The sequence below is a fragment of the Parus major genome, chromosome 1A, assembly GCF_001522545.3.
Source record: "Parus major isolate Abel chromosome 1A, Parus_major1.1, whole genome shotgun sequence".
NCBI classification, from domain to species: Eukaryota; Metazoa; Chordata; class Aves; order Passeriformes; family Paridae; genus Parus; species Parus major.
This window is the reverse complement of record NC_031773.1, coordinates 45426604-45453918: the sequence shown is the minus strand read 5'-3', so window position 1 is coordinate 45453918 and position 27315 is coordinate 45426604. Positions and strand designations below refer to the sequence as shown.

General features: G+C 44.1%; 2 protein-coding genes and 1 long non-coding RNA gene across 10 annotated transcripts in view; 1 reads left to right on the top strand and 2 right to left on the bottom strand.

Moving 5' to 3' along the window:
* LOC107204496 (solute carrier family 23 member 1-like) overlaps positions 1-11015 on the bottom strand; it is a 32654-nt gene extending 21639 nt beyond the window's left edge. The window contains exon 1 of one of the 2 annotated variants that reach the window (XM_015627721.3): positions 10919-11015. In XM_015627721.3, coding sequence (XP_015483207.1) covers positions 10919-10921 — 3 coding nt within the window. In that variant the 5' untranslated portion in view covers positions 10922-11015. Of the gene's footprint in view, positions 1-187; positions 324-10918 lie in introns of those variants that run through there. The other variant, XM_033514831.1, reaches the window with a different exon arrangement.
* LOC107204497 lies at positions 8481-21376 on the top strand. Of its 2 annotated transcripts, XR_001521622.2 has the most exons (4): positions 8481-10651; positions 10947-12760; positions 18433-18530; positions 21284-21376. It is a non-coding gene; the product is annotated as an uncharacterized LOC107204497 (long non-coding RNA). The 2 variants fall into 2 exon arrangements; XR_001521623.3 differs by lacking the exon at positions 18433-18530 and having other exon boundaries at positions 10207-10651; positions 21284-21367.
* Positions 19140-27315, bottom strand: part of CNOT4 (CCR4-NOT transcription complex subunit 4) — a 76441-nt gene continuing 68265 nt past the window's right edge. For 3 of the 6 annotated variants that reach the window (XM_015627712.3, XM_033514828.1, XM_033514827.1), the window contains 2 exons: positions 21356-21568; positions 20268-20569 (listed from right to left, as the gene is read on the bottom strand). In XM_015627712.3, the coding sequence (XP_015483198.1) occupies positions 20268-20569; positions 21356-21568 (515 nt within the window). Of the gene's footprint in view, positions 20570-21355; positions 21569-27315 lie in introns of all 6 variants that reach the window. The other 3 variants (XM_015627711.3, XM_033514829.1, XM_033514830.1) reach the window with 3 other exon arrangements.

Here is a 27315-nt window from a genome sequence, read left to right as displayed (position 1 = left end):
TCTGCAGCAGCAGCAGGGGCTGTAGTGAGGAAATCATTCTTTGGATTTGTGTCGGTAGGAGCCGAGACAGAAGTTTACCACACAGCAAAATCTTGCAGCAACCTGAGTCCCTGGCTTTCCCATTCTCCTCCTGCCACAGGGTTTGCACCTGTTCATGCAAGAATTACCCTTCAGAGAGCAGACTCACCACAAAGCTGGGTTTATCTAGCCCGTTGAGATCTTTGTCTGAAGATGGAATCATGCCTTCCACTTGCCTTCACCGACTGCCTTGAAAAAGAGCCAATCAGAAGAGGAAAGCCTCCCAAATTCCCAACTCCTTCCAGTCAAAACAGCCCTAAAGAAATGGGGTGAGAAGATGCAGAAGCTGGATTTCAGGAGCCAAACAGCACTCAGTCCTAGCTATTCATGTGAGCTGTACTGCAGAAGCATTTCCTTTTCTTTGGCTTATATAAGTGACTCCTTTTCTTCAGCTGATTAGAGGATCGGCATTCAAATCAAACTGGAAAACAGCCCTTCCCTGGAATGAGACAATCAGTAACTGATAACAGAAAAATCTTCATCCCTAGGTAAGGATGCTGGGGGATATCAGAGAGGCATCCCACACAGCCTTGTTGCTTCATTACTATTTCAACAGCAACTTGCATTTTTTTTTGTGTGGGTTGGGCCTGTTTGAAGATCTTTGTCGTCATCTTTGGGACATTCAATTACTAAATAGTTTCACTTGTTTCATATGTAAACTACTGTGTATTTTGGCTTAGGTACAAACATTGTCTTCTTGTAAGATACTCCTATTACAGCCTGAAAAGAATGAAGCCTTTACTGTGAATTTATTTATGGCAGCAATCAATAACTAATTGTTGAGATACATTAGTTGTTTAGCTTAAATAAATTTTAAATAGAATGAGTCATAATTGTAATATTGTGTGATTTAGAATATTGTTTGCTTGGCTTTACTTTCTTAGCATGAGTAGCTGGATTTTCTGAAGCCTTGGGCCACAAGCTGTGGACTTTCACAGAGATATGCTTTTGGCTGAAATAAAGTTAATTTTCCTAGTAACTGGTACAGTGCTATGTTTTATCTTTAGTATGAAAAGAATACTGATAATACACTGATGATTTAGTTGTAATATTTTTCCTGAGTCTAACGCTTTTTTAGTTCCCCATGTTCTGCCAGTGAACAGGTGCACAAGAAGTGCAAAACAGAAGATGAGGATGCTACAACCATCAACACAATAAAATAAGGCAATGGCCTGTCTACATGAAGACAGAGAAAAAGTCCAATAATATATTAGAAGACCCAGACCAAAAATCACCATTGGACTAAAAGACTGCATTAAGAGCACATGAGGGTCAGGTGTGTGATCTTAAGCATATAAATGCCTGTGGATTTCTTTGTTCGTGGTCCCTCTCCTAAGGCATCCAGCTCAAGCTGATGTGCTGCTGAACTTCTCTATTAAATTCTTTATTTTTATAAATTCTGATCCCTGAGACTGTTGTAGGAAACCTATGGTTGAGCCTGGCTCATGGAACTGCTCACTGTGAAGGGATTTTGGTCTCTGTTGTTATAGTCTTCTGGGGGTGGGGGTGTGTGTGGGTGTGTTTGTGACTCCTGGAACACTCAGGCAGCGGCTTCTCCTTTCACACAAGTCATCAGAACACCACACTAAAGAGGTCTAGAAAACATAAGACTGAAAGACAATGACTTTGAGTCATCTGATTATCCTCATGCAGCTCAGGATCCTAGCTCAGGACTATCAGATAATAGATAGATAAAATATAAAGAATAGATAACCTTTTCTTAACAAGTAGCAAATGGTGTTAATGCCCCATCAAACCATTCCAGCCTACTTAGATTAATTTCTGTTTAATTTAATGGCTTCCTAAGGCAGTGATCTTCCCAGACCAGTTGCAAAGAACTCCTTCAGCAAGGAGCATGTTATCACCTACACTTAGTTATCAGCCATTGGCAACATCTCCTGGTTTCCATGAAGGATGCAGTGGAACTGAAATAAACTCCAGTCCCTATTCCTTCAGTAGACCTTCAGTATTCTCAGATCTTCTCTTGAGACTGAGACTTCATTACAGGATAGGACAACATCTCCCTAAACACTGAGTGAAGTTACGATCTGCTTGACAGATAAATTCTAAGACATCAAAATCACTGAATCATAGGTTGGTTTGCATTAGAAGAGACCTGGAAGGTCATAGAATCATAGACTTAGAATGGGGTGGGTTGGAAGGGACCTTTAAGATCATCTAGCTCTAGACTAGAATGGTACAATATTCCTCTGGGGCTAGTCTATCTTCCCAATAAATTTTTATTTTTATAAAACAAGTCTCCTACCTCCTAATTTCAGCCCAGCATCTGTTCAATGACTCCTCAGTCTTGCCATAACCTTGTTTTCACATGAGACCCAGGCATTCAGTAACCCAAGCTTCTTAAACAACTTGTATAAACTTGTGTAACATCCAAAAGGCATGGGTGCACAACAACACCTGTGTCACCTAGACTAGCATGGGAAACTGCCCACACCACTGCCCACTTTCTGCAAGCAAAGAGGATTACCCATGGTCACTGACTTGAAGTTAGTACCTGTGTGTTCACTGTATCATAGAGTTGTTGATTTGGAAGGGATCTTAAGTGCCACCTAGTTCCAAGCCCCCCTGCCATGGACAGGGACACCTTTCACTAGACCAGGCTGCTTCAACCCCCATGGAACCTGGCCTTGAACACTTCCGGGGACAGGGCATTCACAATTTCTCTGGGCATCCACAACTTCTCTGCTGTAGTTCAGAATTCAGTAGTGGGAGTGTGGGAGAAGGACACTTTTGCAGAGGGAAGATTTAAAAGGTTCAAAGAGGCACAAGAGAAGGTAGGGAGAAATGCCACTGTGGCTCAGGAAAGCTTTACCCCTCAGTGCATCCCCATCAGCCAGCAGGGAGATCTGAGTGAAAACACAAGAGACACTTGAGCCAGCATTGAAAACCATCAGCTGAGCGTTGCCTTGCAGGCTGCTGTGATGGAGAAGCAGCCCTTGAAGGAGATCACCCACAAGGAATATATCACAAAGGTGGACACCTCCAGCCAAGACTGTTGAGCTAGGAGAGCTGCAGCCTCATGGCCAGGCCAGCTTCCCCACTAGCTTCTCCTTCCTCTTAGCACTCCTCACAAGGAAAGGACTTGCTGACCTAGGGCATGGACATGGTCCTCTCCTGAGCCCAGGGTCACTCCCTGCAGGAACAGCCTGGTGCCCTGCTCTGGTGCCCAGCTCTCCTGCTTAATGCAGATGTCTGCCTCTGGAAAGCAGGAACTGGGAACTGCATTAAAATCCCACTCCAGCAGGATATTGATTTTGTAATAATAAGCCCCTTTATCTCCCTAAGCCACAGGCCAGCTTTTAAGAGCATTAGCAAAGGGTTAAGCCATGTCATCTACTCAGCATTTTGAGCATAAGCGTGGTTATTGTATCACAGGGGTTTTGCTGAGCCTGTTCATTCCCTGGCATGCGTGACAAGACTTACTGCTGCCGACCCTGTGCTGAAGGCCATGCTTTTGGCATATGCTCGGTCCACAGCTATTTCACATCGGGACACTTCCAGCTGCAGGGAGGGGCACTGCCTTAGGTTCTTCCCACTGTCCTCCAGCCATCAGCAGCAGAGGGACCAGCTCATAAGCCCCAGCAGGAGAAGATTCCAGGCTCAGGCTCGATAGAGAGACCACTTCAGGGTCAGTCCTGTCCTGACAGATGTATTTCCCAGGGGGCTGACTGCACTCCAGCTTCTGCTGTGAGGAGATGTGTACCCTGGGCATGCCCCAAGGCAGGCTCCTCTGCCATCAGTGTTGCAGTGTCACACAGTCCAGCCTGCCTCAAAACTTACACCTTCATTGCACGAGCAAAAAACAGCAAAATCCCTGCAGTCACACCGAGAAAAGAAAAAAGAAAAAAGCCAAAAACTCCCAAGAAACCAGCAATATTCACTGAGATGGGGAGGAACACACCTCCTTGGTCTGTTCTCAAGGGGGAGCCAAGGAAAGGTCACTCTTTAAGAAGGATTAACCAGAAAAGTGAAGAAATGAAAGTAGTTCCTGAGCAAGATCATTATGAGTCATGGGAGGTTGAAACAGGTTTTTCTGAGAAATCAAGTAAATCCCTTGGAGAGAAGCCCAGAAGTATCAGCCCAGCCAAAACACAAAAAGGACTGAGAGATGGATGGACAAATAGAGCAGGATTAAGGCGTTCCCACATCTAAAGTCCCATGGAGGTGACAAGAAACCTCTCTGCAAGTGCAAGGAGGGCCAGAGTATTGCTGAACTACCCCAAGTGGGAGCAAGAGCAAGCCCCAGTGCTGGGGAGGAAGGCAAGCAAGGACCAGCCACTGCCTGACCCCACGACTCCCTTCCATTCTGCAGACACCTTCATCTGCACCCCTGTGTTCGGACAGGATGTGACAAGAGTTTGATTCTGTCTGACGGTTTTATTTCTTCTTTATGTACTACAGTAAATCACACTAAGACTGTAAGACCACTGTTGGGTTTTAGAAATAGAAGCAGCTCACATATCCAAGGCAACATTCCCCCTCTCAGAACCAACTGGGGCAGCCATAGGCAGCCAAGCACACTGGCTACAGCTAAAGGCCACAGATACAAGAAGAGAAATGAACAAAAACTGACCCATCTCCATGCAGAGCTGTATTTGTTCCAATGCTACTAATGAATAACAGCCTCTAACCCTCATATCTGCAATAAGTCCCAGGACAGGCAAGGATGCAGTATAGAAGAGGCAAAGGGGACCCACAGGGCCAGGGGAGCTCCAGGGGATGCAAGGAGGGAAGAAGAGAGCCACAGCAGGGGATGCTCCAAAAATCACCTCAAAGTCTTGCTGGTGTACCGGCTGCTGGGGACTGTCTGCTCCAAAACATCTGGCTCTCAAGCACTCAGGCAACATGGAGCATCTTTTCTCTTCGTGGGTGTACACAAGTGACCAGGCAGAAGTAGGTAAGAGCAACATACAGGAGGCAAGAGCTGGTTGCTACTGCAGCCCCTCCAGCTATAAAACATCACAGCCTGAAATGACAGGCAGAGAGATGCCAAGCAGAGAAAAGGAAAAGGAAAAAGAGATTTCTCTGCAGCTCCCATAGCGGCAAAGCCAGTGGAATTGCTGCTATGAAACCCTTTTGATTCCCACGGTTCATATCCTACTCGACTGCTGTTGACAGAAAATCAGTCCCAGCTTCTTGCAGGAAGAAAGAGACGGGCACAGGAGGGTCTGCAGCTCAAGAGTCAAGCATGGATTTTGGCAGGTAGAGGAGGAGGAGAAGGAGTAGGGTGCCTCATGTGCAGCTCCAGCACCTGGACAGATGCTAACAGCCAGTCTCTGCAGATGGGGGCTATAAAGGATGGATCCTAAGGTTTTGCTCTTTCTCACTCCCTTTCCCACACCTGTTTTCTTTCTCTGCGGGGCTCTGGAGCCGAGTGGCCAGAGCAGGGCTGGGAGCAGGGACACAGGGCTTGTGCGGACGCGGAGGAGAGGCAAGCCCCGGGGGAAGAGCGGCTGCTAGCTTTGCTGCTCAGGGCTTAATGCACTAAGAGCCCAGCTGATTCCTGCTCAGCCGCAAAGGGAAACCGCAGGCACTCGGGGCGGCCAGGCACCCAATGGTGCTGCGTTTCCCCAAACCATGACGGGACAAAAGCTGGGGAAATGCATCGTCCTTTGCTTACTGCCCTGGAGCTGCCTGAGCTTTGCCTGGAGCGATGCTGCTGGTCCCGGGACCGCCTCACTCGGTGCAGGACACGTCAGAAAGGGGCTGCCCAGAGACGCCGCCAACGGGACCGATGTGCAGAGCAACATCTCAGGTACGGAATGAGTGCTCGCCCGGCTCTCCCTCGGCGGGCTGCCTCGGGCCCCTCGGTGCAGGCACACTGGGGAAGGGTGCAGGGACGTGGTGATGGAGGCACGATGGTGCTTCTCTCGTCGGGCACAGCGGCACTCCCAGGCCATGCGCGGGCTTTGTATGGTGGCCACAGCAGCTTCTGTGACATGGGAGAGATGTGTCACATCAGAAGCAGTCAGGAGGTGCAGGGAGGAAACTCGAGAGTGGATATTTTCCTTTGAGAGTAAAGTCCTTCTCCATGTTACCATCTATGCACATCATGATGGACCAGCTGTCTGCTCAGGGTGTGGGTGCATTGAACATATCCCCATCCCCAGAGGCTGAGCTGGGACCCTTAGGAAGAAATTGAGATTTTTTTCTTAAAAAAACCCCACAAATAATCTCCAGCTGCTCAGGGTGATTATTTTTCTTTAATCCACTTTCTAGGGTAAAGCACGTGCCATTCCCCAGTGAGTGAGACACAGCCTCAGAGTTGCTGTGGGGTGACCTGGGGCTGGCAGCAGCTCAGAGAGCCCATGTTATACTCCAAATCATGGTGACTATTGGCAGAGGTCATAACAACCAGTGCTGGACAATGTAATCATACAAGAGATCAAATCCAGGCATTCAGCAGCCTCCCTGGCACTGCTGAATTAAGTCATGTAGACATCTGCACTACCTGATAACAGCCCTGCTGAAATTAGAGAAAGTCTGATCTTACTTAACCTGATTTGTTTCTTAGCAGCCCCACTGGACTAGAAGCCTACATCACCTCAGTAAAAGTAGAGGGAAACCAGACCTCTCTCTCACATTAGCTTTACTATTCCACTTGGAATTCCCCACAAAAGTTCCCCCTGAGCTAGATAATGCACATTTCTGCTTGCAGGTTTTAAGCTTGGCTAAATTAGAGTTGATTAAAGTGTTTTCCTTTTATTTAGGATATTGATATCCATAATGCCTGTTACCACAATTCTTGGTCTTGTGGTAGAATATCCATGCAAGGGGTTTGCAAACACATGGTCAGACTGCCATTCTTTTTGGAGCCCACCTCACTTTTGGCTCTCCTTAGGTATCAGTGCAATGCAGAAGAGATGGTGTAACCAGGATAACTAAGTAGCTCTGAATAGCTGTGAGTTACAAACCAGTTAAAAAATTAAAGTCTGGAATGAAAAAAGCCTCTCTCTCTAGCAGAGAGTAATACTTCTTTGTTTTGAGTTCCAACCAACAGTATTCTCCCAGAATGTTGTGTTATTAAAAAAAAACCAAAACAACTCTTTTCCTTTCTCTCCTAAAAATTGCTCTCTGCATACTCTTCCCCAGCCTGCACCTTTCCAGTCTCACTTCTGCTGCTCCATAGCTGCCCACACTGGAGAGTCTGCAACTGAAAAAACTTGTTTTCCAGATAAAGCTGCTAGACTTTCTAATGTATTTCCTTTGGACTATGCAAAACAACACACACAAATAAAAAACAAACAAAAATCGACAAAAACATCCTAGAGACTTGCAGGTCCTGCAGGACTGACACAGCGGCCTGGCAGCCCTTCAACAGCATCACTGGGGGGGCTTTGTCATCACCTACGCTTAACATGTCCCCTTCTCCCCCCCAGTGCCATGTACAGCTCTCCCCCCGCCACGCTATGGATACTACTACGTGGACAGAGGCTCAGGTGTCTCCGTGGGCTCGGTGCTCGTGTACTGGTGCCAGGAGGGATACCAGCTGGTGGGCAGCGAGAGGCTCACCTGCCTCCGCCAGGAGAGCACTTCATCCTGGAGCCACCCACCGCCCCAGTGCCAGGGTAAGGAGCCCTAGGGGGCAGCGCTAACTCGGCTGGGGAGAAGCAGCCACCGGCCCTCACACGGGCACTTCCTCACTCTGACCAAGCCAGAGGGCAGCAGGACGTGGGGACACCCGGCTGCCCTGAACGGGGACAAGGAAGGTCCTGCTCGACCCAGTTGGTTGTGGGTCAGCACCACTGAAATGCCTGCTCCAGCAGCAGCCCTGCAACAGCATTTCAGGAGCTGCAGAGGGTGCCAGGGGGTGAATTCACCTGAGATCAGCTCAGCAGATATCCAGACCTTCCCTCATTCCCAGTAACTGCTGCTCAAGCCATCAGGCTGGGTCAAAACCTGGAACTGGCTGCCACCTGACTCCTGGTGCCAGGCACAGGGAATCCGGGGCACTGACAAAAGCTTTCCCAACAGGAGGAAAACTGAACTTCACAGTAACCCGGTACATGATCACCGTGTGCCAGTTGCAAGTGGCCCTCCTTAATACTTTTCAACTTTTTTTTTTTTTAACATTTTAACTTTTTCCCCTTTTCAGCTGCTTTCTTTTGCCCTTTTACATTTTTTCTTTTTTACATTTTTCAACGTTTTTTCCTTTTCAACTCTTCTCCCTTTTAAACATTTTTCCCTTTTAAACTTTATTACATTTTATTTTTTTTCTCTTTTTCCTGTTTATTCTTTTTCCTTTCTATTCTTTAGGACCTAATTTCTACTACCTTTATGCTTTATTGAAGACACATCAAATGCTTTATATTTTCCAGCCCGTGTGATTATTTTATATTATCAGAAGAAAATATGACATGTTAATATGGGTTTTTTTCATTAACTTTCCGGTGTATAGAGCCGGCGTGGCATCAGCCACGTTCACCATTAGCTTTTATAATGACTATTAATAAATATTCTCTGGAACTTTGGGGTTACCTGCAAGGGGGACGGCGGCCGGGAGCAAGGGGGGGTCCCTTTCCCCGGCCCCGCTCACCGCCCCTTGCCCGCAGCCGCCCCGCAGCCCTCGGGCACCGGGTCCCGCATCGCGGTGGCCGCCTCGCTGCTGAGCGGAGCCGTCATCCTGGCACTGTCCGTCTCCTTCGCCGTGTGCTGCTGGCGGGACAGGGCGAGGAAGAGCCGCGGCGGGTGAGTATGGAGGTGGTGAGGGGAGCGGGGGGGTGTGTTCGGCAGGAGTGAGGAGCGGCGGCGGGAGCTGAAGGAGTGTCGCTGCTGCCATCTGCTGAGACACGCGGGTTGCGCCCACTCGGGACACTTGCGACGCACCTGCGCCCTTTCACAACCCTCCTGCTCACCCAGGAGCATACTACCGAGCATAAAAAAAAGCACTGCTCCAAAGCTAAGGTATGTTTGACTGTGGAAAGGGTTTCCATCAGTGGGAATGCTGCTGCTGATTGCAGAGGGTTCTGGACAAGCTCAAGAAGTGAGACCATGGAAACCTCATGAGGTTTAACAAGACCAGTGCAAGGTGCTGCACCTGGGTCAGGGCAATCCCTGATATCAACACAGACTGAGGATGCACAGATGGAGAGCAGCCCCACTGAGAAGGACTTGGGGGTTCTGGTGGATGAGGAGCTGGACATGACCCAGCAATGTGCACTCAGCCCAGAAAGCCAATTGTATCCTGGGCTGTATCCAAAGGAGTGTGGGCAGCAGGGTGAGGGAGGGGATTCTACCCCTCTGCTCTGGTGGGACCCCACCTGCAGTGCTGCATCCAGCTCTGGGGTCCCACAAAGATCATCAGAGGGCTGGTGCACTTCTCCTATGAGAAAGTTGTCATTCAGGCTGCAGAGAAGGCTCCAGTATTTGATGGGAAAGAGGGATACAAGATTTTTAACAGGGCCTGTTATGACAGGACAAAGGGCAATTATTTTAAAGTGAAAGAGGGTTGGCTAAGGTTGAATATAAGGAAGATGGGTATTGTGACGAGGGGTAAAACACCGGAATAAGTTGCCCAGAGAGACTATAGATGCCCCATCCCTGAAAATATACAAGGTCAGACTGAATGAAGCTCAGAGCAACCTGATCTAGTTGAAGGTGTCCCTGCTCATTGCAGTGGGGTCACTTTAAAGGGTCACTTCCAACCCAAATTATTCTATGATTATGTTAGCTTGGCGATTTATACAAAGCTCCCCATTATCAGAGGAAGAAGGAACAGACAATACATGGAAGATAGTTGATAGGAATATCACTTTTCTGAGGCTAAGTTCAGTGCAACTGTCTGCACACAGCCCAGGGCGGGGGAGGGAAAGGAAGAGCGTTATTCTCTGGAAAGAACTGGGAGAAAAGTCATGGTGGGAAGCAGGACTGGACAAGCAGGGTAGCCGGACCAGAGTCACAGAGCATCATTTCTGCAGCAGCACTGCCCAGTTTTCCTGACCTACACTACAGTCCAGCAGGGCCTCTTTTGTACCCTGGGCAAAGGATTACAGTAACAGGGACCATGCATCCTAGGAATGCACCTTTAACCAACAGCCTAACTCATTATCAGAAGGGCAGAAGGACAAGGAGGGGAAAAAAAAAAAAAAAGGGAAAAAAAAACCCAAGCAAGAGAAAGCATCTCAGTCTTTCAACAGGCACCAACCATACCCCTCCCCACGGGCCTGCTCTTCCTTAGGTGATGCAACCCTTTTCTACAGGGCTGAAACAGTGCCAGTCCTTTCTTCTGGGAACAGAGGAAGAGGGCAAAAAATCACTGGGTGACAGCGTTGCCTTAGGATACAAACATGCCAGATCTTTCCAGGGGTGTGAGTAAATAAAAGCCAGATCACAAAGCAAACATCTGCATGGGCATCTCTCTCCCACCACCCTGCAGGCAGCAGCACAGAAGGAAAGGCAGAGGACGGAAGCGTGACCCCTCCACCCCCGAGAGGGGCAGGCATGCTTTTGGAAGACTCAAACACTACCACCGGCGCGATTACCACCTCTCGGCCGTCTCCAGCTCTGTGTTCCCAGGGGCATTCGCAGGCTGCAGTAACGTGGCTTTCCAAAGGTACCGCTCAGCACCCCCTCTGCCGCTGTCCTCCCAAGCTCCCCACACACGGCCCAGAGCTGCTCCCAGACCGCCCGGAGGCAGGAGCTGTAAAACAGCTCCAATTGCTCGGGCAGTCAATCCCCCGGCTTCACCCTCGGGCGTGCTCCCCACCTAGCAGCAGTGAAACCCTTGCAACCCGCTGTTTCGAGGGGGAGGGAAGCCAGAGGCCCAGGGCTCCGCTCAGCCCTGCCTCAGCATCGCCTGCGTGGGCTGCAGCCCCCTTACCATGCCCTGTCCCGCTTGCCTTTCCCAGCAGCCCTGCCCAGCAGCCGAAGGTGCCCTTGGAAAGATGGCGCTGCGGGGCCCCGGCCTTGCCCGGGCTGGTGCTGCCGCCCGGCGCGGCCCCGGCCGGCGGCCTGCCCGGCCTCCTGCCCCGCAGCGCCCTGCTGCCGGCCCACCTCCACAGCGACCTGCTGCCCCTCTGCTGCAGAGGCCTGGAGGAACACAAGGTCTGCAGCAAGTTCGGAAAGCCGGTTTGAGAATTTAGACTGCCGTTCGACTTTCCTTCCTTTTCTGCTTTTAACTCTGATCGACTCCTTGAGCTCAGGGATTTCAGAAGAGCCAATTACTGCACCTGGGTTTTCAAATGGAGAAAATCTGATACTTCATGCTGACAGACATTTTTTTATATAACTTTTATTTCCCTCCCCTGTCCAGCAGTGCACATTTCAAACAGGAGTTTCTGGGTTTTAAACTTAATTGATCCTTTCTGCATAAAGCATAAAGCCAAGTCTGTGCAGCCCCAGCTTAACCTGAAGTCTATGTAGGCTTCTAGGTTTTGAACGAGTCTGATTTTCTGTTTAGTGCTCTTCTAAAGGCTGAAAGTGAAAATAGTTACCAGGAACAAATAACGAGATTAAGTATCTGGAAGAATTTACAATTAATTGCACTTGAATATAGATGGAGACTTCAAGAGTTTTTTTGCTGGCATTTAGAACTCACCATATCCTCCCACTCCTATATGGACAATGTTAGACTTGGAAGATGTATTGACAAGAGTGCAAAGCTATCCAATCAAGGGGAAAACATGAGTTTATCTTTAATACAAAGAACTGAGCACATCTGAAAACAAACAAGCAAAAACCAGCCCCCTCGAAAAGGAAAAAAACACCAACCTCTTGAGGGTTTTTCATCCCTTCTCTCCAGCATTAGAAATTCAAATCACTTGTATCAGGACCCACAGCAGGACTCAAAGAGCTAACCTAAGTGCATTCAGAAAGCAACGACCCTATATTTCTGTCGAACATTTCCTGGGTGGAAGTCCAGGAGCATGTTCCAGGCAGCATATGCAGAGCCTGCCAAGCAGCTTCAGGACACGTCAGCCCCTGTTTGCACCCAGGACAGAGCTCTGCCTGCACAGCATGCCCAAGGCACTGTGGGCACATGGGGCTTGTTGAGTAAAGTGGCACCAGGTCTGCACAGAGATGCTGCTGCTCTCTCAGGCTACGCTATTAGGCAGAGGAGGGACGAGCAGCCCCAAGAACTGTTGCATGCATGGGGCTGGGAATAAGAATGAGCATCCCCAGCAGGCCCTGCTTGCTCCAAGCTGCGATACTCAATCCTGCTACAAAGGCTGGGAATCTTAGTCTGCTGCCTTCATTTCTGCCAACATTTGCATCTCATTTGAAGGAAAGAAGCCTTAAAAAAATGCAAGGTAGCCTTTCCTTGTGCTAAGACAAGGTTTGATAGTAGATGTTGATACCACTGCCATTTTTCCCTGGAGTGAGGGCTAGGGACACTGTTTTTTCTATTTCTAATAAAAATAAAGGAATCAATCTCAATTTCAAATCCTATTGTCTTTTTTTTTTTTCACATGACCAAGCTACGGGAAGTCTGGAAGCAGGTGGTAAACCTTTTACAGATCCCTGGAAAATTATGATGTACCAGTAACTGCACCAGAAGGAAGAAAAATCTTTTATTTTCTTAAGGCAACTGATGCCTTAGAAAGGACAGGGAACACAAAACCTGCTCTGAGCTTCCCTTCAGCTCACGTCCTAACCTTATCTTCTCCTACCTCTTTTTCCAGCCAAGTCTAATGCACAGGGAGGGGAATAATCCTGCTTCAAGGTAAGCTGTTAAAAAGAAAAATTGAATAAGATGGGAATGAAACTTTTCCTATCCATTTCTTTGTTCCTCTCCCTTGTTATGTTTTAATGAATCCAAAAAACCTCACTACAATCTCCTCTCTCTCTAAAGAGATTTTTGTTCAAAAAATACATTTGGGACTTAGTTTGTTCTTCCTTGGAACTGAGTGAGGCTTTAAAACAAAAAGTGGGTTTTTTTTGCTACATAAGCTTAGAGATTCATACCTGCTTTCACTATGAACTGAAACTGCACATTTCAGATATAAAAATCTCTTGCCACATGTCCAGAAAGTTGCTGATTTTGAAGTGTCATGACAAAAAATTAGCATGTTCAATAGAAAACTGACACTAGTTTTTTTGTACTGTCAATTTGAAACAAGCATTTTATGAAATTTTATATAGTTGATATTAAAAAATATTTACTTAATAAAATTGTAAAGTTTCCTTGGAGTAACATTTTCCTGACATTTTTTTTCCCTGCATGTATGCAAATCTCAGCTTAACAAAACTATTTGAACCCAAAACATTGTCTTGTCTTCCAGCAAGGAAGAGGAAGAGCACACAGCCAGGTCTTCCTCAAAAGTCATCTCAAGTAGCAGGAGAACCAAGTGAAGAAATGTGGGTTAAGGGCAGGAAGGTCAGCTCTACTACAAGTTTCCCTAGCTACCCTTTAGTCTTTGCCTCCTCAGTTCCTTGGACCAGTGCAGCAAAGAGCTGAGTTCAAGTGTGAAAAGCCACACTCAGCTTCAACTCAGGAAGGCACCATCAGCGAGGCAACAAGAAGCACACTTTGCATTTACTTACCAAATGAGGAGGGAGGAGGAAGGCCACTTTAAGTATAGAAGCTTTAAGTAATTTGTCAACTAACCTCTTAGACTATGATCCCATGCATTCTTGCCATGTTACTCAGAGGTTCCTTTTGGAGCCAGCATCCACTGGACCACATAGATATACCTTTATTTTTTTAATTTGAATTATATACATTATTCTGCAGAGAGGTGGACCTTGGAACTGAAGGAAATCACCTGAAGAGGGGTGGAGCTGCAAAGGCCAGCTCATTGCCCATTCTGTCCCAGGCAAACCTCACAAGCAGTAGCTTTCTGCTGAGTGTCTGAACAAAGCACCCTTCTTTTTTTTAAACAGGATTTTAAGCAAAACCTCAGCCTGCATGCTTATCTCAAAAGAGCTAAACAAGTTTTGGTCACAGCTTTAAATCCTCCAGTGAAGGTTGGTATACCAGCCTCCTGTGACTGTTTAGCACTAGCAGAAGAGGTCTCATACTCTCTGGAGATGTGGCCAAGATTAATGCTGGTACCTGTAACATGCAAATGCTGAAGCCATGAAATTCTAAAAAGATACTCATTATGAGCTTGAAAAGAACAGCCACCTTCTGGCAGTACAAGCTTTCCAGAGTAACATTTTAAGTGCTGGTAGGAAGAGGAAAGAGCTGAACAAGTCTGATTCTCTCTCCATGCACCTCAAAACCACACATTATTTGTCTTTTTTTTTTTAAGTCTGAGGACTGGGAAAAAGAAATAGAAATCTAGCAAGATTTCACAGGAGACAACAGTAACTTTATGATGCCTGTATTCCACTGAAAGACTCATCTGTGTTGCAGGAGGTGGAACCTCCTGACATCAGATGTCAGGCAGATCACTCTCCCATAGATTTTAGATTAAGAAGGACTTTTCTGTACCGTTTTCCTCTGCAGTGACACCAACGTCTGTTCAAATTCCTTCCACACCTAATTGCTGCATTAGACCGCCTTAGACCAGTACTTTGCATCAGCAATAACAAATCTGCAGCTGCCAGGTCACCCAACTCACCTCAAACCTTCACAATGCAGCCATTTGGAGTCCCACAAGCCACTCTAGCTCCCTAAACTTGTAGGGCAACAACTTCATATGGCCATTTACATCTCCAGAGCCTTCAATTTGCCACAGAAACATTAACAGCAGTATGTCTAGGGCAAAGGCAAAGCCCAGGAAGTAGGGAAGATGAACATCTCACTCTCATTTACAGTACTCTTGTGTGTAGATCACAGCATTCTGAGGCTATGCCTTTTCTTACGCTGCAACACAAAGCTGTGGTGATACTTCAACTTTTTACAAGCTTTGTTTATGGTCTCAACTAGTAAGAGAACTCAAGAGCTCCTTCCTATTGTTGCCTAGAATCAAAAGACAAAAGCTTTCCAAACAATATTAAAAGTGGTTAGATAAAAAGCAATCCTTTAATGAAAGCTTTCGGGTGCACAGATATGGCAATATACGCACCTGTGATAAAGGATTTCTACAATTTTTATAAGGTTAATTACTTAGTCTATCTAGCAGGTATGTTCAATAGGAGATCAGCTGCCCCAGTAACCCACCCTTAGGTCAGCCCCTTGGAGTTGGTCCAGGGGCTTCTATGCCCTATTTCTTGTTATGTCTCCAGCTCTGGTGGAAAACAAGATGTTCTTGTCAGAAATTCTCTTTTTAAGAATAAGACTAAACAGAATTTCAAGAATGTGTTAGGAAGGTTTAGTTTGTTAGTCTAAAATGTGAGAAAGGGCAGGAAAAGTACTAGAAACAATACAACAGTATCTTAAAAATCTACAAAGCTACAAATATATGAAAAAGCTAAGAATCTTTAGGCATGACTATCAGTTGAACATACCAAAGAAGGAAAAAAATGCTGGGTAAAGAGGAAGGAGCACAAGCTCTTACAGTTCCTGCATCTTCATTCAGCTTGAACAGATGGCCATACACCAGTGAAGTGGAAAGCACATCCACAGCTGGCCGTGCAGCCATACACTGCTGGAGATGTAAAGCAACAAGCACTCAAAGCACAGATTCATGCTGAACACCACTTTACAGTACATGCTCTGGCCACACTGAAAACTCACGTCACCAACAGCTGGACTGGAGGAGAGGTAATCTCCCTCAAGAAGTTACAAGTCCCTACAAACCCTTCAAGTAGGGCTGGTGACAACCCCAGTCCCCCAACCCTTCAAGCGCTCTGCCTGCCACCTCTGTTTCTTGACACACCTCAGGTTCTGAACAGTCAATTTTTATTCCAGCACAACAGCTTTCTCCAGAGGGAATTAGTCCCAGGCAATGCAACACTTGCCATGCACTGGATTTATGTCTGCTAAAGTGCCAAGCTCCTTTGCAACTAAGGCAACTTCCACATGTTCTGAGGGATGAACAGTCAGCACCCAGGAATTCCAAGCTTTTCAAGTGTATTTTTCTCAACTCCCTTGCAAACATAAGGATGGAAGCTGATGTGTGATCCTTTCCCTCCCACCAGAAGGAAAAAAGCCAGAAATCTCCACAGCAGCATGACCAGCTCTACCAAACTATAAAAAACTCTGAACTAAAATAGAACAAACAAAAACACAAAGCCAAAACCATCCCCCATTTTCCCTAAAACACATCATCTTCAATGTTTAGGATTAAATGAGCATCTCAGGGAAAAAAAACAACTTATTGGACAACAGAGCCTGTGATGGATGAGAAGAAAAACAAAAGTTCAGCTCAGCAGATCCCCAAAAGCGGGCAAGGAAGGTCCGGTTCGACCCAGTCGGTTGTGGGTCAGCACCACTGAAATGCCTGCTCCAGCAGCAGCCCTGCAACAGCATTTCAGGAGCTGCAGAAGGCAGAGGGTGCCAAGGGGTGAATTCACCTGAGATCAGCTCAGCAGATATCCAGACCTTCCCTCATTCCCAGTAACTGCTGCTCAAGCCATCAGGCTGGGTCAAAACCTGGAACTGGCTGACACATGTGCCAGTTGCAAGTGGCCCTCCTTAATACTTTTTTAACTTTTCTTTTTTCAACATTTTACCGTTTTTCCCCCTTTTTTAGCTGTTTTCTTTCTCCCTTTTTTTTTTCTAATTGTGATTAAATCAGCTCTGTCAAGACACTGCATTTACAACGCCACATACCTGCTACCACTTGATTTCCAACTAGGCAGTGAAAGTTATTAAAGAAAAAATAATTCATGCAATGGCTCTTCACCTCAGCCAGAAGGTGACATTTTATTTCTCCCTGTGATCTAGAAAAACAGCATTATTCTCTTGACAGATATTAAAAAGATGGGGGGGCAGGGGGAAACCATAGGGCAGGAACCTTTACTATCAATCCAGCACTCCTCACCCTCAAATTACTACACCTGAATTGTAAATTTATTGAAAATTCCACACAGCTTTTTACCAACACATTCATGGCCAACAATTCCCTTCCTTCCCTCAGCACACACTCATACACATTTTAGAAGTGGAGTCTGGCTCATCCTTTATCTTCACCAGACATTATCTACCAAATGCGTTGCTAGTCCTGGGTCACCAGCCTTTCAGTCAAGCACTGTTCTTTGCTTAATACATGAAAGAGCTGCAAGTATCCATACACTGTAAGAAAGAACAGACCATGAACTAAGATGATCACATGGATGTTCTCTTTTCAATAAATGTTTCTGTACAGAATTTCTTGTTATAGAAAAACTCCCATCAATTAATTTTAAAAAAATTTAAAAAAACCCACACCAAAAACAAACCCCTAAAACCCCCAACAAAACAGAAACAAAACCCCATCTTCCTCCCCCACCAATAAACCCAAAACTTTGGGAGAAAAAAAGCAGGTAAACTACACACAGTTGAACAGAGTGCAACACCAGGTTGGTTCCCAACTGAGGGGATGCAGATCAAGACAGTATACAAAACTAGGCTAAATGTGACAAAAGCTGCACCCTACACACATCAGTCTGATTGCTGATACACTTCACTGTTGTAATGCCAATGTTACCCACCAAAAAGTCTTTCTTGGGAAAGCAGGACCACAAAGAGAAAAAGTCACTGTAGCTGCAAACCTTTTTCTGAAGGCTAAGGGTTTGTTGGTAGGCCAACCACACAAACTGCTGCATGGCAGCAGGGAGTAGGCATCTCCCAAGCAGCTAAAGCCTGGTTTCCAGGGGCAGCAGACCATGGGCACAGGGTTGCCACAGCACGTCCTAAACTGCAACAAAGGGACAAGTAACATACTGAAAAAGGCGGCAGCTTCAGGAATTGCTGTGGTACACAGACAGTTGGAGCTGCTTTAGGAGCCTTGCTAATTTTCAGTCAGGAAAGGCATCCTTCAAAAACAAAATGTTCAAGGTGGAAAAACATCTAGCAACTGTGGAAGGAGACACAAAAAAAACCCCAAACCAATACATCTTCACCAGCACCTCCAGCAGACAGTTCCTGCTGGGTTGCAGCCCCAGTTCAGGGGCAGCAGTAGACACTGCCACAGATGAGGCCATTCCAGCCCACAGCACTTCTCTTTCCACCACCAGCAGTTACAGGTGACAAAAACATAGTTTGCTTTTCGGGGAGCACTGGCATCAAAGGTTGTGTACATTCCTCCAAGTAACCAGGGCACATGACTCATCTGCAGCAATGCTGCCAGTTCAGAAACAACACATACAGGCCCATAATACAGAGTAATAAATACAGCACTAAAATGGCAACACAAGTGAGAGAAGAGCAAAAGCATGTAGTCACCAAGTGATATTCTGCATAACAGGTTATTTAGAAGCACTTTGTACAGATTCAAGACTTGGCTCCTCTGCCCAGTGACTGATTCAGGATTTGTTCCCACTTCCTGAAAGGACAGTTCCTCACCCCACCCCATCCCCATTTAGGTGTTCACGGTTCATCAGTGGAAATTCCCTTCCTTGACTCTGCCAGCAGCAAACATTTTCAGAAGGCTACCAGCCTGAAGCAAAGAAGCTCGCACCAGGTGAGAAACCCTTCTGCATAGGCATCTTTAGAATTTCAGGCTCTCTGCCACCCTCATAAGCTACATCAATCAGCAGCACCACCACAAGGCTGCAGGTTTTCAATATGTCTGCTTGCAAGTTTAAAAGCTTATTGGAGGCCTTCTGTCCATTAAGAGCTCTTCATCCCCTGTTGTGCAGTGACAGTATTTGACACTTTTTTATGCAAGGCTGCTGATGAACACAGGGAGTCGTAACAAATTCTCTGCTGTATCTTCAGGCATATTATTGCATGCTATCTATCTACCCTGAGTGCCATGGAATTTAATTCAGAAAATACAAACAAGATTTTCATGCTTCAGATTTAAAAGGATACCACCAAAAACATTTAGAGACTGCCTCTAGTTATTGCCATGAGCAAAGACAACAGAACCCCTTTAAAAGATTTAAAGGGTTATGCTTTTTCTACCCTTCAATACAGAAGTTACCATACAAAGCAGTATTTCCAATGATAAAGTAATTCTGGTTTAGATGAATAAGAAGAAAACCCCAAACATGCAATGGCATACACTTTTTACCAGATGTAGTAATTAAAAATCCAAGGTTAAAAAAACCAAAAAGCAAACATGAAGTCATCATCAAGTTTTCTGTTTTATTTAAGATTTTAGTTTTAATTTTGAAGAAAGAGGTACATTTCCTTGGTTTTAGTTTTAGCGTCAGGTTATAACCATGTTTATTTATCTGTTTTCTTTTTTCCTGTCTTTTCAATACTGCACAAACGTCCAGAAACTACAGGGTTAAGTAAAAGCTGCAGGCAGAGGAGGTCAGAGGTTGCTCCTGATGGTGATCATGTGGCCCCAATGCAGTGCTATCCCAGAGTGCCCTAAACAGGTGAATCTTTATTTTTCTTAAAAAAAAAAAAAGAGAGACTGACAGAGGAGACAGAAAGACTGAAGTAAATATCACTCGTGTTTCAGCTGCTTATATTATGTATACGCTAGGTATTAAATCTGTGAATACTTTTAAAACATTAAGGTTTACTTGAAATCTAAAGCCAAAATTAAAGAAAAATCTTATTCTCCCCTCTTTAAACCACTCTTTAGCAACATGCCAGTTACTCATACCTATAAGTGTTTTGTCTTTCAACACACTTTATGTCAAACTCTGACTGATGCAATAAAATCCCCTGCTCAAAAAAAAAAAAAAAAAAAAAACCAAAACAAAAAACCAACCGAAAACCAACCAATCCCAACATAGCAATTTCCCTGTGTAGTGCCACACTGAATGCAAAATAAATGCTGGGTCACTGCTTGCCCCACATGTTCAGTAACTTCATTTAAATTAAATATCTTTTTTATGTTCTTGCATTTGATTCTGCATTGCACTTTTCCCCCTACTGCAGATTGACACTTTTCCACTAGGCAGAAATACTCATGTGCAAAAGACGTAAGACACTAATATTCTCCTTAAGCATTGAGACTTGCATTTTGATTTCTCTCTCTCTTTTTTTTTTTTCTTAGAATGGTTAGAAAGGATTTCAAACAGTGTATTTCAAACACTGGTTCTGCAGAAACTTAACAAAAAGAATGGTCATGACCCTGTGATGGCATTGCATTTGGGGGGGGAAGTTTGATCAGGAACTGGATTCTTCAGAAAGAAAGATATGACAGGGAACAGTAGGTGGGCATGGGGAGGAGTCAGGGTGGGACACTTCCTGCATTTCTAACGTTTTGGGTCTTATTTTTCTTTTTCCTCCTTTCCTAATGACGATCCAGCGCTGAGCTCTGTAGTAGATCTGTGGGGGTTTTACTGGGGGGTCTGAAGGCTGTCTGAAAGCCTGGAGGTGGGGAATGGAAGCTGGTGGGGTTTGAAGGAGGAGAGTAGGGATTCCAACTGGCTCTGTGCAGAGGGATCTGTGTGCCGAAGGGGTTACTGTGGTGCGTCTGTGATGGTGCTGCGCTGGGGCCATCCACCTCTGTGAGGGCCTGAAGAGATTTTAGCCAATGTGGAGGATTGTCATCTTGAAGGGTGTCTAAACTGTTTCCTGTGGAGGCTGGGATACCTGAGAAAAGAAGAAAAAAACAGGGATACAGGCAAGTCAGAGGAGAAACAATAAATCAACCATGAAGGAGGTCAATTTAACCTAGCAAAAAGCAACAATGAAAAAACATGATTAGTTTGTACAGAAAATGCATTTTACATTATTACGTATAATTACCCTGGCCGCAGAAACACATAACATTAAATCGAGATAGGAGAAAGTTCACTCTCAGAGCACTTCTTCATAAAACACACATTTTTCTACCAAACATTCTGCTCGAAAACTGCATCCCTGTCAACGTGACCTTACCACACCAAGCTGCCAGTATGCTGGCACGTACATACTTCACCTTTTACTCTGCCTACTTGAATCATGCTTCAGCCTCTCCAACAGGGAAACACAACCAGACAGCCTTATAAAAGAGAGCTTTATAAACAAGTGGAGTACGTCCCTTTTTAAAACAATAGTCCAGTGATTGCCTTCAGTGCCTCAGGACCAGCGACGCACATACCGGACATGCCATCCAGCAGAAGGGACACCTTATAGATTGATCCTATAGGAAAGCACTGATCCACCTGACTGCCTGTAAAGGTCCTGGGCATGCATTGCAAAAGCCTAAGTGACGCTCTGTTATACCTAGAGGTTCCACAAAAATTCCTGGACCCTTGAGGTTTTGTGGATGGAAGCTGGAAGAGACCACCGCATACTGACTTTTTCTTTTTTCTTTTTTTCCAGATGTAAATCAGTTTGTGCCAAATACCCATTTGATGGTTTGCCAGTGGAGCTGAAGGAGTGAGAAACGGTTACCTGTGATGATTGCGGGGTCCATCCAGCTGCCAGGGCTGTCCCAATTCAGGCTGTCGGTGGTGGCAGTGTTGGACGTTGGTACACTGTGGTTGGCGTTGGAGGGGGAAGAAGCATTGGGCAGTCCACCAAAGTTGATGTTAATGTTCGGTAGAAGTGCCCTTAGCCCGTCCTGCCATTCCTTCATATTTAAACTCTCTACAGAACTGCTGTTGTCTGGGAGATTTACCAACAAAAAAAATGAAAGATAAAAAAATAAAAAGCTGAAGTTAGAAACAGATGTCCTTCTTTGGTGGGGTATGGGATTTTGCTTTTACTTTTTAAGCTAAGCATTTAATATTTCCCCTATCCAAAACCTAGGGTCAGTGCTTCCAAGATTGATGAATTGCTCAGAGGGGCTGGCAGGTTTTAAACAAAGTGTAAAGGAATGGGAGAAAGATATAACTCCTCCCCCAATATCTATCTCCCCATTTTGATTGAGAGACTCAAATAATCAAGGACACAGTGGCTCTCCCTCTATTACTAACGGGAAAATCTACCAGGTACTTGATGAGAATACCTCTGCTGCAATTTGGCTGCTTTATTGATGGGCAGCAGGCTCAAAAGGGTTGTTTGATGTATATCAAAATGAAGAAAGGCTAGGTAGGGCTTTGCAACAGAAATGGAACGTGAGAAACCAGGGAGGCTGAGGAAAATCACAGATGTCTTTTGTTTTGTTATAGCTTGCTCATTCACAGCCCTATAGATGTTCTTCCGAAGGAAATGGTAATGAAGTTGGACGGAGTGAAATTTCCTCTTGCAGTTGAAGAACAGCAGTGAAAATTCTTTAAAGACCTTTCAGAATAACTTCCGACACAGCAATTTCCTCAAAATTTTGGTAAGAAGCAAACCAGCTGGACACCAAAGCAGCCAAGTCTCAACTACTTGCCTGAACGTTTCAAGACATATTGCTAATGGACAACAGAATAATGTGGCTATTAGCACTACAGCAAACGATCCCTCAACACAAAAGTTACATCGTGCTATCTAGAACAGACTATCTGGTTCTGTGATCCATCTCTCACTTCAAGTATCTTAAAGCAGGACAAACAAGACATGAACATTCCAGGATTTATCATCCAATACAGGAAGTCATCCTTTATTAGCTTGTGGTCAGTTATATTTGGAACAGAAGTTTTAGGCAGTGTGCTGACTCATGGTTGTCTTTTTGACAAATATCTAGAATAAAATCTCTTTTTTTAAAAGATCTCTGCCCATCCTGATTGAAGAAAGGACCTTGATCTCCATCAGAACTGTTATAAAGAGATACTTTCACAATACTGTACTTTATCAACATAAGAGATTTAAGTCTTCCTGGAAAATTACTCATAACCTTATATTGGAGAGTAAAGAAAACAGTCTCAATTGCTATCAAAACCTGCTCTGGCAGTTTTTGTAAAGCTGAATGTTTAGGAAAAAGTGGCGTCTTGAGCAATTACCTTTTTCTAACCAGAGAGAGGGGAAGAAAACCCACAAAACAAACAAAAAAACCCCTACTTCTTGAAACCTTGTCCTTTCACAGCTCCTCCTTTTTCCTTTGCAATACTAATGCACAAAATAAATGTTTTTAAAGAATTCGGAGCCATACGTTTTTCATTGAAACCTACAATCCTGAGATTAATAAATCAAAATTAAAATTTTAGAAAGTATTAATGGAAATGTCCTCAAGAGATATTTGATCACAGCCCTCTTGAACATCCATAAACCCATTCAAGACAAGTTCTAAATTAACTTTTTGTAACAAGAGTAGCAAGCTCACCATCACAGAAATAACTGCAACAAGTTCTGTGTTTTCACCATTAGTTTCCACTTTTTTTTTCCTCACTGCTGCTTCAAAAAGCTTGTACAAAGAAACACAGCTCTGTTTAATTATTCATTCCTACTGCAACGCAAAAAGCACACAAAAATGATTACTGGGTCCCTACATGAGTGAACATACTCATCTCAACACCTGTGAGCTAGGGATCTGCAAGGGTCTCAGTCACCAACTTTACTAACACCCAACACACCCTCAAAACTCTTGTGTAAGAAAAATTAAAGTGTAGTACACTACAAGCAACATGTCATGGAGGAAGAGTAAGACAAAGCCTGCAGACTGTTATAAGGAACAGGATAGGAAAATTAATACCACAGGGCATTAGGCTTCCTTGTATGTTTTTGTCATGTCATTCTCCATTTAAAAAAAGACATAATACAGCACACATAAGGGTCAAGAAAGGTAGCAATGATTAGATACATGACTCTCATGGAACGGAAAAGGCTGTCACTTTCTGGTGAGGAGACACTGCTGTCTGAGGCAGGCATAGTGCACCACTGCTGTGTGCACTATGTTTTGTGTGCTCGAACACAAAACAACAGGAAATAAGAAACTGAGGGACACTGCTCTTTACCTCAACTGTCTGAACAAAATCTACTTGGATTCACAGAAGTCAAGAGATGAAAGGCCTAAAAGGATTCAGTATCTACCAAAACAGTGTTGTTTGCTAGCTATAGGAAAGTTACCTTAATAAAATCTTGTGCTTCTAGGTATAAAAGTGACAAAATGGAGAATTACAAAATTTTATTGTCTTTCCCATACAGGCATGTTAGTGAGGCTGCAAAGCAAGCTAGGACAAAAACATTGTCCCCCGATACAAAAAAAAACCCAAGCAGCACACGTCTCTGCTGGAATCTGGCAAGTTCAAACAGCCTAAGTGAAAATGCAACTCCACCCCAGAGACAAAAGTTACTTCTACCAGGTAGAAAGGAAATTAATTTCTTCAGAAATCATTACTCATCCCTCAGCTAGTTTGTTCTTCCTGTTAAATAAGTCTATGATTCATGATGAAGCTAGGACCATAGTTAAAAATGGGAAAAAGCTAGCTGTCAGTTAATACAGACCTATTAAAAAGGGCACTTGCCTATTACCTTTCCCTACTTCTGAAGTTAACTGGTTGGAAGGAGTAATTTTCTGACTATTAGCAGACTTCTCAGTTGGACATTACAATCTAGGGGTGTGAGAACCGATACAACACCGTTTCCCTCTCTCAAGAAGTGAAAATGTTGCCTCCTTCCATAGGCTAATCTTAAAAAGGCTTAAAGCAGCATGCCCACTGATAATGGGAAAACACAGAAGACAACACCTGGTAAAACCCAGGTGACTGCAAGGAAAGTATTTATATACCAAGATAAGTATGAGATTCCTCCCCTCATGCCCTAGCTTTGTCTCCCAGAAGAGAGAATAACCTGGTGAAGCACCACTGAAAGCACCACTATTGCCATGAAAAGCATTCTCAAATACACACCCTGAACTCTGGTCTTCCCTTGATGTACATGTCATAATCCTGTCTGGTCTAGTGGAAACTTGGGTTTACAGGGGTCAACAGATCCCACAGTTCTAGCACTGAAATTTTCCCATGTTCTGAGGCAGTATGTCAATGTGAAATAAAAGCACTTGTACGTAAAATTTGCAAAGTCAACCACTGTCTTAGAATGAGAAAAGGAAAGAAAAAAAAGCTTTATCACAAATGCAACTTGTCTATCCACTCTAAACAATAAAACCAAAAACATCTGAAGCTAACTTAAGAAAAAGAATATATCTGAGAAGCCTGAACATTAATTTGTATAAAACTAGTCATTTAATGAATTTCTAAATAAAATAACTTCTCCATTATCACGTCCTACCAGACAGTCAAATAGTTCTACCTCTACCTGCAACGCCTTAAAACTACTTCTTTAAATCAGGCAAAGCAGTGTGTATTTGGGGGAGAGGCCATGAAGAGGATTAATGGCCTAGCCAGAATACTGTTCTGTTGCACATAATCAGTACTTTTGAAGATGTTTGCACAATTGTCTGCTGCACTGATACAGGCTGTTCTGTCACTTCCAAAATTCTTACAATGACACTGCAATAGAGACCCAAATGATGTTTCAAATTTGGCTCTATCACTTTGGTGACATTGATGCACTCGATCTTCTATACTGGTGTGATAGCAGAACTTCCAGTTTTCTTGGTGTGAGACAAGCCCACTAAAATGAATATTCCACAGTGACTAGACCACTTCAAATCATTGCCCCCAGTCTGATACAAGCCTATGGTAAAATCCAAAGCAAAATTCAGCCAGTATAGGCTTAAGTAAATACAATCAATAGGAAAGATCATGAGACTGTTACATTAAGTACAAAACAAGTGTTAGGTCTTTGCTCTACCAAGCCATTACAGAAGCCTATTTTCATGCTAATTAAGTAAAAACATTAAATACCTTTACTCCAAGTCTTAAATATTCTAGTCCCACTGAAAAGCAAAAAGTCCTGCAAATCTAGGTTGCAATTATTTACTTTTAAAGAATCCATCAATATGTGTGACCTAGACACACAACAGTGTGTCAACTACAGAAAAGCTTCAAATAAGCAAAATAAAATCAGAGAAAAATCATCATGAGAGATAAACTCCTAGCCAATACCACATACCTGACTGCAAAGAGAGGCAACAAAAGAAGCCAAGAGACTATCAAGGTGTATTCAGTAATAGAATAGCTATTTCAACAACCTGCCTGTAAAAAGGCCCTTGTGAAATCTTCAGGGACACTGTACAACAAATTTTGAAGCCAGAGAAAAATGAGAGAAAAAATGAACAGGAAAGACTATCAGGGGTTCACCAAGAGTCTTTCAACTCAATTATAAACAATTGGGGCTGCCAGAGAAGCACACCCTTTCAAGTTACATCTCTGGTCCCACTCTCTGCTTTGTGCTACCATGTTCACAGACAGCACAAATTGTACGTGCTTTCACTGAAACAGCCCTATTCTGAGAAGTGACTGAAGCTTCTCCATTTTGATCTCAAATTGACTTTTCACTATTGGTATTTCTGTTTTGAAAACAGTTGTCCAGAACTTCCCTTTGAGGGGGAAAGAAAAGGAAAGGACAATTTGTCGCATCCAAAAAAGAAATTACGACCATCACATTACATCAACTCAAAAGCTTTTCATCCAGAGCATACTTAAACATCAACAAAACAGTTATAAGAACTATACCTGTTTCACTTTAGTATGAATAATAAGTTTGTTTGCTCATGAATTTTTTTTAGCATGAATAAAATCCCATTTAAACTTCTATGACCTGAAGGATTTCTCTGTTTCATTGACTCTCTACATCTACAATTCCTAGTAATCCTACAATGTTTAAACCAAACAATGAAGTTTCATCCATTCACAGAGGCCTAAGAGTGTAACTGGCAGAAGATGAAAAATTAGAGAAGATGGAAACTGTCCACATTTGAACAGAAGTGCTGCCCATCAGGAATACAAGTAGCTGCTTCATCATATTAGGGAAACATCAAGTGACAGGAGCACTAGAAGGTAAAGCTGTTTGCAGTGAATCTTTAAAAGCCTCACAAACACTATTTATACATGGGAAACAAATTGAAAATTTACAAAACTCAGCTTTATAAGTGTCATTTCACAGTGTGAATTTCAAATGAAAGTCTTACAGTCATTAGAACTGGGGAAGCAGAAGATGCACACCTACTATTTATGTACATACACACACCTACAAAATAGGCTTTGGTAGACAAGAGACATCAGTCTGCCCTCAGCTTTAAAGTACTGCAAATAGAGCACATTTTATCTCTATTCCATATCAATTTCCATGGTTATAGTAATTCCACTCAATTTAAAAGACAGCCATGTAAACAGAAACACACTATGCTTCAATGCCAAGTAAATCCAACTGCAATTTATTTTGCCAGTTAGTCAAACTATCAAGTAGAATATATTAATTCTAAAGTATACATTTAAAGGGTGGAAAACATGATTTTGTAAATGAACTTCCTTTTTGATGATGATCTGACAGTACAACTTTTAAGCTTTCTGTGACTAAGTAAGTGTTATGAGTAAGAAAATGTCATTTATTTTCAGGGGAAATCCCTTCTACAACATTAGCATAGG